General features: G+C 64.8%; 1 protein-coding gene across 2 annotated transcripts in view; it reads left to right on the top strand.

Annotated features, from left to right (window-relative positions):
* chd5 (chromodomain helicase DNA binding protein 5) overlaps nt 1–12,900 on the top strand; it is a 237,282-nt gene that overhangs the window by 76,372 nt on the left and 148,010 nt on the right. For both annotated transcript variants that reach the window (XM_068017205.1, XM_068017206.1), the window contains one exon: nt 168–312. In XM_068017205.1, coding sequence (XP_067873306.1) covers nt 168–312 — 145 coding nt within the window. The remainder of the gene's footprint in view (nt 1–167; nt 313–12,900) is intronic.

The raw sequence follows: 12,900 nt of genomic DNA on the forward strand, positions 1-12,900 counted from the left end.
AGGGCCTGTACTGCGCTGTAATGTTCTAATTCTAATTCTAATTGCAAAGATACAAAACCTTTAGCTATTGCCTGCCTCCTTTAAATAGTTCAGATTTCAGAAATTGATTTGGTTTTGTTGTTTTTCTTGACCATCACATTTAAATTGACTCTCTGTTCTCTCCCCAGAGCCTACGTATCATTGTTTATGAGACACTTATGTGAGCCGGGCGCGGATGGATCCGAGACCTTTGCGGACGGCGTGCCTCGGGAAGGATTGTCCCGGCAACACGTGCTCACCAGGATAGGCGTGATGTCCCTGGTCCGAAAGAAGGTGGGTGGCAGTAAGTCCTGTAGCTCGGTGTCTCTCTGGCTTACACTCCTGTGAAGTGCCTTTACTGTATTACATGTGCTATAGAAATGCAAGTTGTTTCTAGGTTCTCCTGTTCATCTGCCCAATTTTTCTTCTTCCAACCAGAGCCTTGGGAGTGAGTGTTCAGAGCAAACAGACAGTGAGGGTGGGCTGGGTATGGGCTCATGGAAACACCACCGGGTTCCCCTCCAAATCATACACCACCCTGACGAGTGGAGGAGGGGCTATGGGGGGATTGGGGTAGAGTTTGTGGGGGTGGGGGAGGGGATCGAGGAGCGGTGAGGCAGAGGTGGTGGGGAGGGGCTGGGTGTGGTGTTGTGGGTGGGGATTGAGGAAGGGCTAGGCAGGGGTTGTGGGTGGGGATTTGGGAGGGGCTAGGCAGGGGTGGTGGGGGAGGGGCTGTGGGTGGGGGAGGGGTTGTGGGTGTGGATTGGAGGAGAAGTGGGTGGGGAGGGTCGGTTGGGTTGGGTTGTGCAGGTGGGGCTGGGGCTGTGGGTGGGATTGTGGGTGGAGATTCTTCACAGCTGGAGTCAGAATGTGGAAAGGAGAAATAATTGCTTGGTGCTGATACAGCCAGTGATACCATAGGGCAGGGCTGTCCATCCTGCCCCTCCGAGCGCTGGCATCCTGCCCCTCCGAGCGCTGGCATCCTGCCCCTCCGAGCGCTGGCATCCTGCCCCTCCGAGCGCTGGCATCCTGATCTTCCGTGCGCTGGCATCCTGATCCTCCGAGCGCTCGCATTCCGTCCCTCCGAGCGATGGCATTCCGTCCCTCCGAGCCAAGGCATTCCGTCCCTCCGAGCCAAGGCATTCCGTCCCTCCGAGCCAAGGCATTCCGTCCTTCCGAGCCAAGGCATTCCGTCCTTCCGAGCAAAGGCATTCCGTCCCTCCGAGCCAAGGCATTCCGTCCCTCCGAGCGCTGGCATCCCGACCCTCCGAGCGCTGGCATCCCGTCCCTCCGAGCCAAGGCATTCCGTCCCTCCGAGCAAAGGCATTCCGTCCCTCCGAGCGCTGGCATCCTGACCCTCCGAGCCAAGGCAGTCCGTCCCTCCGAGCCAAGGCAGTCCGTCCCTCCGAGCCAAGGCAGTCCGTCCCTCCGAGCCAAGGCAGTCCGTACCTCCGAGCGCTGGCATTCCGTCCCTCCGAGCGCTGGCATTCCGTCCCTCCGAGCGCTGGCATTCCGTCCCTCCGAGCGCTGGCATTCCGTCCCTCCGAGCGCTGGCAGTCCGTCCCTCCGAGCGCTGGCATTCTGTCCCTCCGAGCAAAGGCATTCTGTCCTTCTGAGCAAAGGCGTTCTGTCCTTCCGAGCAAAGGCATTCTGACCCTCCGAGCGCTGGCATTCCGTCCCGCCGAGCAAAGGCATTCCGTTCCTCCGAGCAAAGGCATTCTGTCCTTCCGAGCAAAGGCATTCTGTGGCTCCGAGCGCTGGCATTCTGTGGCTCCGAGCGCTGGCATTCTGTGCCTCCGAGCAAAGGCATCCTGCCCCTCCGAGAGCTGGCATCCTGTCCCTCCGAGAGCTGGCATCCTGTCCCTCCCAGCAAAGGCATCCTGTCCCTCCGAGAGCTGGCATCCTGTCCCTCCAAGCAAAGGCATCCTGTCCCTCCGAGCGCTGGCATCCTGTCCCTCCGAGAGCTGGCATCCTGTCCCTCCAAGCAAAGGCATCCTGTCCCTCCAAGCAAAGGCATCCTGTCCCTCCGAGCAAAGGCATCCTGTCCCTCCGAGAGCTGGCATTCTGTCCCTCCGAGCGCTGGCATTCTGTCCCTCCGAGCGCTGGCATTCTGTCCCTCCGAGCGCTGGCATCCTGTCCCTCCGAGCGCTGGCATCCTGTCCCTCCGAGCGCTGGCATCCTGTCCCTCCGAGCGCTGGCATCCTGTCCCTCCGAGAGCTGGCATCCTGTCCCTCCGAGCAATGGCATTCTGTCCCTCCGAGCGCTGGCATTCTGTCCCTCCGAGCGCTGGCATTCTGTCCCTCCGAGCGCTGGCATTCTGTGCCTCCGAGCAAAGGCATTCTGTCTCCCCGAGCAAAGGCATGCTGTTCCTCCGAGCGCTGGAATTCTGTGCCTCCGAGCGCTGGAATTCTGTGCCTCCGAGCGCTGGAATTCTGTGCCTCCGAGCGCTGGAATTCTGTGCCTCCGAGCGCTGGAATTCTGTGCCTCCGAGCGCTGGCATTCTGTCCCTCCGAGCGAAGGCATTCTGTCCCTCCGAGCGCTGGCATCCTGTCTCTCTGAGCCCAGGCACTCTGCCCTCCGAGGAAAGGCATCCTGTCCCTCCGAGCGATGGTATTCTGTCCCTCCGAGCGATGGTATTCTGTCCCTCCGAGCGCTGGCATTCTGTCCCGCCGAGCGCTGGCATTCTGTCCCTCTGAGCGCTGGCATTCTGTCCCTCTGAGCGCTGGCATCCTGTCCCTCCGAGTGCTGTAATCCTGTCCCTCCGAGCAAAGGCATTCTGTCCCACCGAGCGCTGGCATCCTGTCCACCCCGAGCGCTGGCATTCTGTCCCTCCGAGAGCTGGCATTCTATCCCTCCGAGCGCTGGCATTCTGTCCTTCCGAGAGCTGGCATTCTGTCCCTCCGAGCGCTGGCATTCTGTCCCTCCGAGCGCTGGCATTCTGTCCTTCCGAGAGCTGGCATTCTGTCCCTCCGAGCGCTGGCATTCTGTCCCTCCGAGCGCGGGCATTCTGTCCATCCGAGCGCGGGCATTCTGTCCCTCCGAGCGCTGGCATTCTGTCCTTCCGAGAGCTGGCATTCTGTCCTGCCGAGCGCTGGCATCCTCTCCCTCTGAGCGCAGGCATCCTGTCCCTCCGAGCGAAGGTATTCTGTCCGTCCCAGCGCTGGCATCCTGTCCCCCCGAGAAAAGGCATCCTGTCCCTCTGAGGAAAGGCATCCTGTCCCTCCGAGCGCTGGCATTCTGTCCCTCCGAGCGCTGGCATTCTGTCCCTCTGAGCAAAGGCATTCTGATCACCCCGAGCGCTGTCATCCTGGCCCTCCGAGCGCTGTCATCCTGGCCCTCCGAGCGCTGTCATCCTGGCCCTCCGAGCGCTGTCATCCTGGCCCTCCGAGCGCTGTCATCCTGTCCCTCCGTGCGCTGGCATCCTGTCCCTCCGAGTGCTGGCATCCTGTCCCTCCAGGCGAAGGAATCCTGTCCCTCCGGGCGAAGGCATCCTGTCCCTCCGAGCGAAGGCATCCTGTCCCTCCGAGCGAAGGCATTCTGTCCCGCCGAGCGCTGGCATTCTGTCCCTCCGAGCATTGGCATTCTGTCCCTCCGAGCAAAGGCATCCTGTCCCTCCGAGCGCTGGCATCCTGTCCCTCCGGGCGAAGGCATCCTGTCCCTCCGGGCGAAGGCATCCTGTCCCTCCGGGCGAAGGCATCCTGTCCCTCCGGGCGAAGGCATCCTGTCCCTCCGAGCGCTGGCATCCTGTCCCTCCGGGCGAAGGCATCCTGTCCCTCCGGGCGAAGGCATCCTGTCCCTCCGAGCGCTGGCATCCTGTCCCTCCGAGCGCTGGCATCCTGTCCCTCCGAGCGAAGGCATCCTGCCCCTCCGAGCGCTGGCATCCTGCCCCTCCGAGCGCTGGCATCCTGATCTTCCGTGCGCTGGCATCCTGATCCTCCGAGCGCTCGCATTCCGTCCCTCCGAGCGATGGCATTCCGTCCCTCCGAGCCAAGGCATTCCGTCCCTCCGAGCCAAGGCATTCCGTCCTTCCGAGCCAAGGCATTCCGTCCTTCCGAGCAAAGGCATTCCGTCCCTCCGAGCCAAGGCATTCCGTCCCTCCGAGCGCTGGCATCCCGACCCTCCGAGCGCTGGCATCCCGTCCCTCCGAGCCAAGGCATTCCGTCCCTCCGAGCAAAGGCATTCCGTCCCTCCGAGCGCTGGCATCCTGACCCTCCGAGCCAAGGCAGTCCGTCCCTCCGAGCCAAGGCAGTCCGTCCCTCCGAGCCAAGGCAGTCCGTCCCTCCGAGCCAAGGCAGTCCGTCCCTCCGAGCCAAGGCAGTCCGTACCTCCGAGCGCTGGCATTCCGTCCCTCCGAGCGCTGGCATTCCGTCCCTCCGAGCGCTGGCATTCCGTCCCTCCGAGCGCTGGCATTCCGTCCCTCCGAGCGCTGGCAGTCCGTCCCTCCGAGCGCTGGCATTCTGTCCCTCCGAGCAAAGGCATTCTGTCCTTCTGAGCAAAGGCGTTCTGTCCTTCCGAGCAAAGGCATTCTGACCCTCCGAGCGCTGGCATTCCGTCCCGCCGAGCAAAGGCATTCTGTTCCTCCGAGCAAAGGCATTCTGTCCTTCCGAGCAAAGGCATTCTGTGGCTCCGAGCGCTGGCATTCTGTGGCTCCGAGCGCTGGCATTCTGTGCCTCCGAGCAAAGGCATCCTGTCCCTCCGAGAGCTGGCATCCTGTCCCTCCGAGAGCTGGCATCCTGTCCCTCCCAGCAAAGGCATCCTGTCCCTCCGAGAGCTGGCATCCTGTCCCTCCAAGCAAAGGCATCCTGTCCCTCCGAGCGCTGGCATCCTGTCCCTCCGAGAGCTGGCATCCTGTCCCTCCAAGCAAAGGCATCCTGTCCCTCCAAGCAAAGGCATCCTGTCCCTCCGAGCAAAGGCATCCTGTCCCTCCGAGAGCTGGCATTCTGTCCCTCCGAGCGCTGGCATTCTGTCCCTCCGAGCGCTGGCATTCTGTCCCTCCGAGCGCTGGCATTCTGTCCCTCCGAGCGCTGGCATCCTGTCCCTCCGAGCGCTGGCATCCTGTCCCTCCGAGCGCTGGCATCCTGTCCCTCCGAGAGCTGGCATCCTGTCCCTCCGAGCAATGGCATTCTGTCCCTCCGAGCGCTGGCATTCTGTCCCTCCGAGCGCTGGCATTCTGTCCCTCCGAGCGCTGGCATTCTGTGCCTCCGAGCAAAGGCATTCTGTCTCCCCGAGCAAAGGCATGCTGTTCCTCCGAGCGCTGGAATTCTGTGCCTCCGAGCGCTGGAATTCTGTGCCTCCGAGCGCTGGAATTCTGTGCCTCCGAGCGCTGGAATTCTGTGCCTCCGAGCGCTGGCATTCTGTCCCTCCGAGCGAAGGCATTCTGTCCCTCCGAGCGCTGGCATCCTGTCTCTCTGAGCCCAGGCACTCTGCCCTCCGAGGAAAGGCATCCTGTCCCTCCGAGCGATGGTATTCTGTCCCTCCGAGCGATGGTATTCTGTCCCTCCGAGCGCTGGCATTCTGTCCCGCCGAGCGCTGGCATTCTGTCCCTCTGAGCGCTGGCATTCTGTCCCTCTGAGCGCTGGCATCCTGTCCCTCCGAGTGCTGTCATCCTGTCCCTCCGAGCAAAGGCATTCTGTCCCACCGAGCGCTGGCATCCTGTCCACCCCGAGCGCTGGCATTCTGTCCCTCCGAGAGCTGGCATTCTATCCCTCCGAGCGCTGGCATTCTGTCCTTCCGAGAGCTGGCATTCTGTCCCTCCGAGCGCTGGCATTCTGTCCCTCCGAGCGCTGGCATTCTGTCCTTCCGAGAGCTGGCATTCTGTCCCTCCGAGCGCTGGCATTCTGTCCCTCCGAGCGCGGGCATTCTGTCCATCCGAGCGCGGGCATTCTGTCCCTCCGAGCGCTGGCATTCTGTCCTTCCGAGAGCTGGCATTCTGTCCTGCCGAGCGCTGGCATCCTCTCCCTCTGAGCGCAGGCATCCTGTCCCTCCGAGCGAAGGTATTCTGTCCGTCCCAGCGCTGGCATCCTGTCCCCCCGAGAAAAGGCATCCTGTCCCTCTGAGGAAAGGCATCCTGTCCCTCCGAGCGCTGGCATTCTGTCCCTCCGAGCGCTGGCATTCTGTCCCTCTGAGCAAAGGCATTCTGATCACCCCGAGCGCTGTCATCCTGGCCCTCCGAGCGCTGTCATCCTGGCCCTCCGAGCGCTGTCATCCTGGCCCTCCGAGCGCTGTCATCCTGTCCCTCCGTGCGCTGGCATCCTGTCCCTCCGAGTGCTGGCATCCTGTCCCTCCAGGCGAAGGAATCCTGTCCCTCCGGGCGAAGGCATCCTGTCCCTCCGAGCGAAGGCATCCTGTCCCTCCGAGCGAAGGCATTCTGTCCCGCCGAGCGCTGGCATTCTGTCCCTCCGAGCATTGGCATTCTGTCCCTCCGAGCAAAGGCATCCTGTCCCTCCGAGCGCTGGCATCCTGTCCCTCCGGGCGAAGGCATCCTGTCCCTCCGGGCGAAGGCATCCTGTCCCTCCGAGCGCTGGCATCCTGTCCCTCCGAGCGCTGGCATCCTGTCCCTCCGAGCGAAGGCATCCTGTCCCGCCGAGCGCTGGCATTCTGTCCCGCGGAGCGCTGGCATTCTGTCCCTCCGAGCAAAGGCATCCTGTCCCTCCGAGCGCTGGCATTCTGTCCCTCCGAGCGCTGGCATTCTGTCCCTCCGAGCGCTGGCATTCCGTCCCTCCGAGCGCTGGCATTCCGTCCCTCCGAGCGCTGGCATCCTGTCCCTCCGAGCGCTGGCATCCTGTCCCTCCGAGCGCTGGCATGCTGTCCCTCCGAGCGCTGGCATGCTGTCCCTCCGAGCGCTGGCATCCTGTCCCTCCGAGCGCTGGCATCCTGTCCCTCCGAGCGCTGGCATTCCGTCCCTCCGAGCGCTGGCATGCTGTCCCTCCGAGCGCTGGCATGCTGTCCCTCCGAGCGCTGGGATCCTGTCCCTCCGAGCGCTGGGATCCTGTCCCTCCGAGCGCTGGGATCCTGTCCCTCCGAGCGCTGGGATCCTGTCCCTCCGAGCGCTGGGATCCTGTCCCTCCGAGCGCTGGCATCCTGTCCCTCCGAGCGCTGGCATGCTGTCACTCAGAGCGCTGGGATCCTGTCCCTCCGAGCGCTGGGATCCTGTCCCTCCGAGCGCTGGGATCCTGTCCCTCTGAGCGCTGGGATCCTGTCCCTCCGAGCGCTGGGATCCTGTCCCTCCGAGGACAGCATTCGGTCCCACCGAGCGTTGGCATTCGGTCCCTCCGAGCGCTGGCATTCGGTCCCTCCGAGCGCTGGCATTCGGTCCCTCCGAGCGCTGGCATTCGGTCCCACCGTGCGCTGGCATTCCGTCCCTCCGGGCAAAGGCATCCTATCCCTCCGTGCGCTGGCATTCTGTCCCTCCGAGCAAAGGCATTCTGTCCCTCCGAGCGCTGGCATCCCGTCCCTCCGTGCGCTGGCATCCCGTCCCTCCGTGCGCTGGCATCCCGTCCCTCCGTGCGCTGGCATTCCGTCCCTCCGTGCGCTGGCATTCCGTCCCTCCGTGCGCTGGCATTCCGTCCCTCCGAGCAAAGGCATTCCCTCCCTCCGAGCGCTGGCATTCTGTCCCTCTGAGCAAAGGCATTCGGTCCCGCCGAACGCTGGCATTCGGTCCCTCCGAGCGCTGGCATTCGGTCCCTCCGAGCGCTGGCATTCTGTCCCTCCGAGCAAAGGCATTCGGTCCCTCCGAGCAAAGGCATTCCGTCCCTCCGAGCAAAGGCATTCCGTCCCTCCGAGCGCTGGCATTCCGTCCCTCAGAGCGCTGGCATTCCGTCCCTCCGAACGCTGGCATTCTGTCCCTCCGAACGCTGGCATTCTGTCCCTCCGAGCGCTGGCATTCTGTCCCTCTGAGCGCTGGCATTCTGTCCCTCCGTGCGCTGGCATTCTGTCCCTCCGAGCGCTGGCATTCCGACCCTCCGAGCGCTGGCATTCCGTGCCTCCGAGCGCTGGCATTCCGTGCCTCCGAGCGCTGGCATTCCGTGCCTCCGAGCGCTGGCATTCCGTGCCTCCGAGCAAAGGCATTCCGTCCCTCCGAGCGCTGGCATTCCGTCCCTCCGAGCAAAGGCATTCCGACCCTCCGAGCGCTGGCATTCCGTGCCTCCGAGCGCTGGCATTCCGTGCCTCCGAGCGCTGGCATTCCGTCCCTCCGAGCAAAGGCAGTCCGTCCCTCCGAGCAAAGGCATTCCGACCCTCTGAGCACTGGCATTCCGTGCCTCCGAGCGCTGGCATTCCGTGCCTCCGAGCAAAGGCATTCCGTCCCTCCGAGCGCTGGCATTCCGTCCCTCCGAGCGATGGCATTCCGTCCCTCCGAGCGATGGCATTCGGTCCCTCCGAGCGCTGGCATTCGGTCCCTCCGAGCGCTGGCATTCGGTCCCTCCGAGCGCTGGCATTCTGTCCCTTCGAGCAAAGGCATTCCGTCCCTCCGAGCGCTGGCATTCCGTCCCACCGAGGAAAGGCATTCCGTCCCTCCGAGCGCTGGCATTCTATCCCTCCGAGCGCTGGCATGCTGTCCCTCCGAGCGCTGGGATCCTGTCCCTCCGAGCGCAGGGATCCTGTCCCTCCGAGCGCTGGGATCCTGTCCCTCCGAGCGCTGGGATCCTGTCCCTCCGAGCGCTGGCATCCTGTCCCTCCGAGCGCTGGGATCCTGTCCCTCCGAGCGCTGGCATCCTGTCCCTCCGAGCGCTGGCATCCTGTCCCTCCGAGCGCTGGCATTCTATCCCTCCGAGCCAAGGCAATCCGTACCTCCGAGCGCTGGCATGCTGTCCCTCCGAGCGCTGGCATGCTGTCCCTCCGAGCGCTGGCATGCTGTCCCTCCGAGCGCTGGCATGCTGTCCCTCCGAGCGCTGGCATGCTGTCCCTCCGAGCGCTGGCATCCTGTCCCTCCGAGCGCTGGCATCCTGTCCCTCCGAGCGCTGGCATCCTGTCCCTCCGAGCGCTGGCATCCTGTCCCTCCGAACGCTGGCATGCTGTCCCTCCGAGCGCTGGCATGCTGTCCCTCCGAGCGCTGGGATCCTGTCCCTCCGAGCGCTGGGATCCTGTCCCTCCGAGGTCTGGGATCCTGTCCCTCCGAGGGCTGGCATCCTGTCCATCCGAGCGCTGGCATCCTGTCCCTCCGAGCGCTGGCATCCTGTCCCTCCGAGCGCTGGCATCCTGTCCCTCCGAGCGCTGGCATCCTGTCCCTCCGAGCGCTGGCATCCTGTCCCTCCGAGGGCTGGCATCCTGTCCCTCCGAGCGCTGGCATGCTGTCCCTCCGAGCGCTGGCATGCTGTCCCTCCGAGCGCTGGCATCCTGTCCCTCCGAGCGCTGGCATCCTGTCCCTCCGAGCAAAGGCATCCTGTCCCTCCGAGGGCTGGCATCCTGTCCCTCCGAGCGCTGGCATGCTGTCCCTCCGAGCGCTGGCATGCTGTCCCTCCGAGCGCTGGCATCCTGGCCCTCCGAGCGCTGGCATGCTGTCCCTCCGAGCGCTGGCATCCTGGCCCTCCGAGCGCTGGCATCCTGTCCCTCCGAGCGCTGGCATTCTGTCCCTCCGAGCAAAGGCATCCTATCCCGCCGAGAGCTGGCATTCTGTCCCTCCGAGCAAAGGCATCCTGGCCCTCCGAGCGCTGACATCCTGGCCCTCCGAGCGCTGACATCCTGGCCCTCTGAGCGCAGGCATTCTGACCCTCCGAGCGCAGGCATTCTGACCCTCCGAGCGCTGGCATTCTGTCCCTCCGAGCAAAGGCATCCTGTCCCGCCGAGCGCTGGCATCCTGTCCCTCCGAGCGCTGTCATCCTGTCCCTCCGAGCGCTGTCATCCTGTCCCTCCGAGCGCTGTCATCCTGTCCCTCCGAGCGCTGTCATCCTGTCCCTCCGAGCGCTGTCATCCTGTCCCTCCGAGCGCTGGCATTCTGTCCCTCCGAGCAAAGGCATTTTGTCCCCGCGAGCAAAGGCATCCTGTCCCTCCGATTAAAGGCATTCTGTCCCTCCGATTAAAGGCATTCTGACCCTCCGAGCGCTGGCATTCTGTCCCTCCGAGCGCTGGCATTCTGTCCCTCCGAGCGCTGTCATCCTTGCCCTCCGAGCGCTGTCATCCTTGCCCTCCGAGCGCTGGCATTCTGTCCCTCCGAGCGCTGGCATCCTGTCCCTCCGAGCGCTGGCATCCTGTCCCTCCGAGCGCTGGCATCCTGTCCCTCCGAACGCTGGCATGCTGTCCCTCCGAGCGCTGGCATGCTGTCCCTCCGAGCGCTGGGATCCTGTCCCTCCGAGCGCTGGGATCCTGTCCCTCCGAGGTCTGGGATCCTGTCCCTCCGAGGTCTGGGATCCTGTCCCTCCGAGGGCTGGCATCCTGTCCATCCGAGCGCTGGCATCCTGTCCCTCCGAGCGCTGGCATCCTGTCCCTCCGAGCGCTGGCATCCTGTCCCTCCGAGCGCTGGCATCCTGTCCCTCCGAGCGCTGGCATCCTGTCCCTCCGAGGGCTGGCATCCTGTCCCTCCGAGGGCTGGCATCCTGTCCCTCCGAGCGCTGGCATGCTGTCCCTCCGAGCGCTGGCATGCTGTCCCTCCGAGCGCTGGCATCCTGTCCCTCCGAGCGCTGGCATCCTGTCCCTCCGAGCGCTGGCATCCTGTCCCTCCGAGGGCTGGCATCCTGTCCCTCCGAGCGCTGGCATGCTGTCCCTCCGAGCGCTGGCATGCTGTCCCTCCGAGCGCTGGCATGCTGTCCCTCCGAGCGCTGGCATGCTGTCCCTCCGAGCGCTGGCATCCTGGCCCTCCGAGCGCTAGCATCCTGTCCCTCCGAGCGCTGGCATTCTGTCCCTCCGAGCAAAGGCATCCTATCCCGCCGAGAGCTGGCATTCTGTCCCTCCGAGCAAAGGCATCCTGGCCCTCCGAGCGCTGACATCCTGGCCCTCCGAGCGCTGACATCCTGGCCCTCTGAGCGCAGGCATTCTGACCCTCCGAGCGCAGGCATTCTGACCCTCCGAGCGCTGGCATTCTGTCCCTCCGAGCAAAGGCATCCTGTCCCGCCGAGCGCTGGCATTCTGTCCCTCCGAGCGCTGTCATCCTGTCCCTCCGAGCGCTGTCATCCTGTCCCTCCGAGCGCTGTCATCCTGTCCCTCCGAGCGCTGGCATTCTGTCCCTCCGAGCAAAGGCATTTTGTCCCCGCGAGCAAAGGCATCCTGTCCCTCCGATTAAAGGCATTCTGTCCCTCCGATTAAAGGCATTCTGACCCTCCGAGCGCTGGCATTCTGTCCCTCCGAGCGCTGGCATTCTGTCCCTCCGAGCGCTGTCATCCTTGCCCTCCGAGCGCTGTCATCCTTGCCCTCCGAGCGCTGGCATTCTGTCCCTCCGAGCGCTGGCATTCTGTCCCTCCGAGCGCTGGCATTCTGTCCCTCCGAGCGCTGGCATTCTGTTCCTCCGAGCGCTGGCAATCTGTCCCTCCGAGCAAACTCATTCTGTCCCCACGAGCAAAGGCATCCTGTCCCTCCGAGCGCTGGCATTCCGTCCCTCCGAGCAAAGGCATCCTGTCCCTCCAAGCAAAGGCATCCTGTCCCTCCAAGCAAAGGCATCCTGTCCCTCCAAGCAAAGGCATTCTGTCCCCACGAGCAAAGGCATCCTGTCCCTCCGAGCAAAGGCATCCTGTCCCTCCGAGCGCTGGCATCCTGTCCCTCCGAGCAAACTCATTCTGTCCCCACGAGCAAAGGCATCCTGTCCCTCCGAGCGCTGGCATTCCGTCCCTCCGAGCAAAGGCATCCTGTCCCTCCAAGCAAAGGCATCCTGTCCCTCCAAGCAAAGGCATCCTGTCCCTCCAAGCAAAGGCATTCTGTCCCCACGAGCAAAGGCATCCTGTCCCTCCGAGCAAAGGCATCCTGTCCCTCCGAGCGCTGGCATCCTGTCCCTCCGAGCGCTGGCATCCTGTCCCTCCGAGGGCTGGCATCCTGTCCCTCCGAGCGCTGGCATGCTGTCCCTCCGAGGGCTGGCATCCTGTCCCTCCGAGGGCTGGCATCCTGTCCCTCCGAGCGCTGTCATTCTGTCCCTCCGAGCGCTGTCATTCTGTCCCTCCGAGCGCTGGCATGCTGTCCCTCCGAGCGCTGGCATTCTGGCCCTCCGAGCAAAGGCATCCTGTCCCGCCGAGAGCTGGCATTCGGTCCCTCCGAGCAAAGGCATACTGTCCCTCCGAGCGCTGGCATCCTGGCCCTCCGAGCGCTGACATCCTGGCCCTCCGAGCGCTGGCATTCTGACCCTCCGAGCGCTGGCATTCTGACCCTCCGAGCGCTGGCAGTCTGTCCCTCCGAGCAAAGGCATTCTGACCCTCCGAGCGCTGGCATTCTGTCCCTCCGAGCGCTGTCATTCTGTCCCTCCGAGCGCTGTCATTCTGTCCCTCCGAGCGCTGTCATTCTGTCCCTCCGAGCGCTGGCATCCTGTCCCTCCGAGCGCTGGCATCCTGTCCCTCCGAGCGCTGGCATCCGGGCCCCCCGAGCGCTGGCATCCGGGCCCCCCGAGCGCTGGCATCCGGGCCCCCCGAGCGCTGGCATCCGGGCCCCCCGAGCGCTGGCATCCGGGCCCCCCGAGCGCTGGCATCCGGGCCCCCCGAGCGCTGGCATCCGGGCCCCCCGAGCGCTGGCATCCGGGCCCCCCGAGCGCTGGCATCCGGGCCCCCCGAGCGCTGGCATCCGGGCCCCCCGAGCGCTGGCATCCGGGCCCCCCGAGCTCTGGCATCCTGGCCCCCCGAGCGCTGGCATCCTGGTCCCCCGAGCGCTGGCATCCTGGCCCCCCGAGCGCTGGCATCCTGGCCCCCCGAGCGCTTTCATCCTGGCCCTCCGAGCGCTTTCATCCTGGCCCTCCGAGCGCTGGCATTCTGTCCC

The sequence above is a fragment of the Heterodontus francisci genome, chromosome 37 (genome assembly GCF_036365525.1).
Source record: "Heterodontus francisci isolate sHetFra1 chromosome 37, sHetFra1.hap1, whole genome shotgun sequence".
Lineage (NCBI taxonomy): Eukaryota > Metazoa > Chordata > Chondrichthyes > Heterodontiformes > Heterodontidae > Heterodontus > Heterodontus francisci.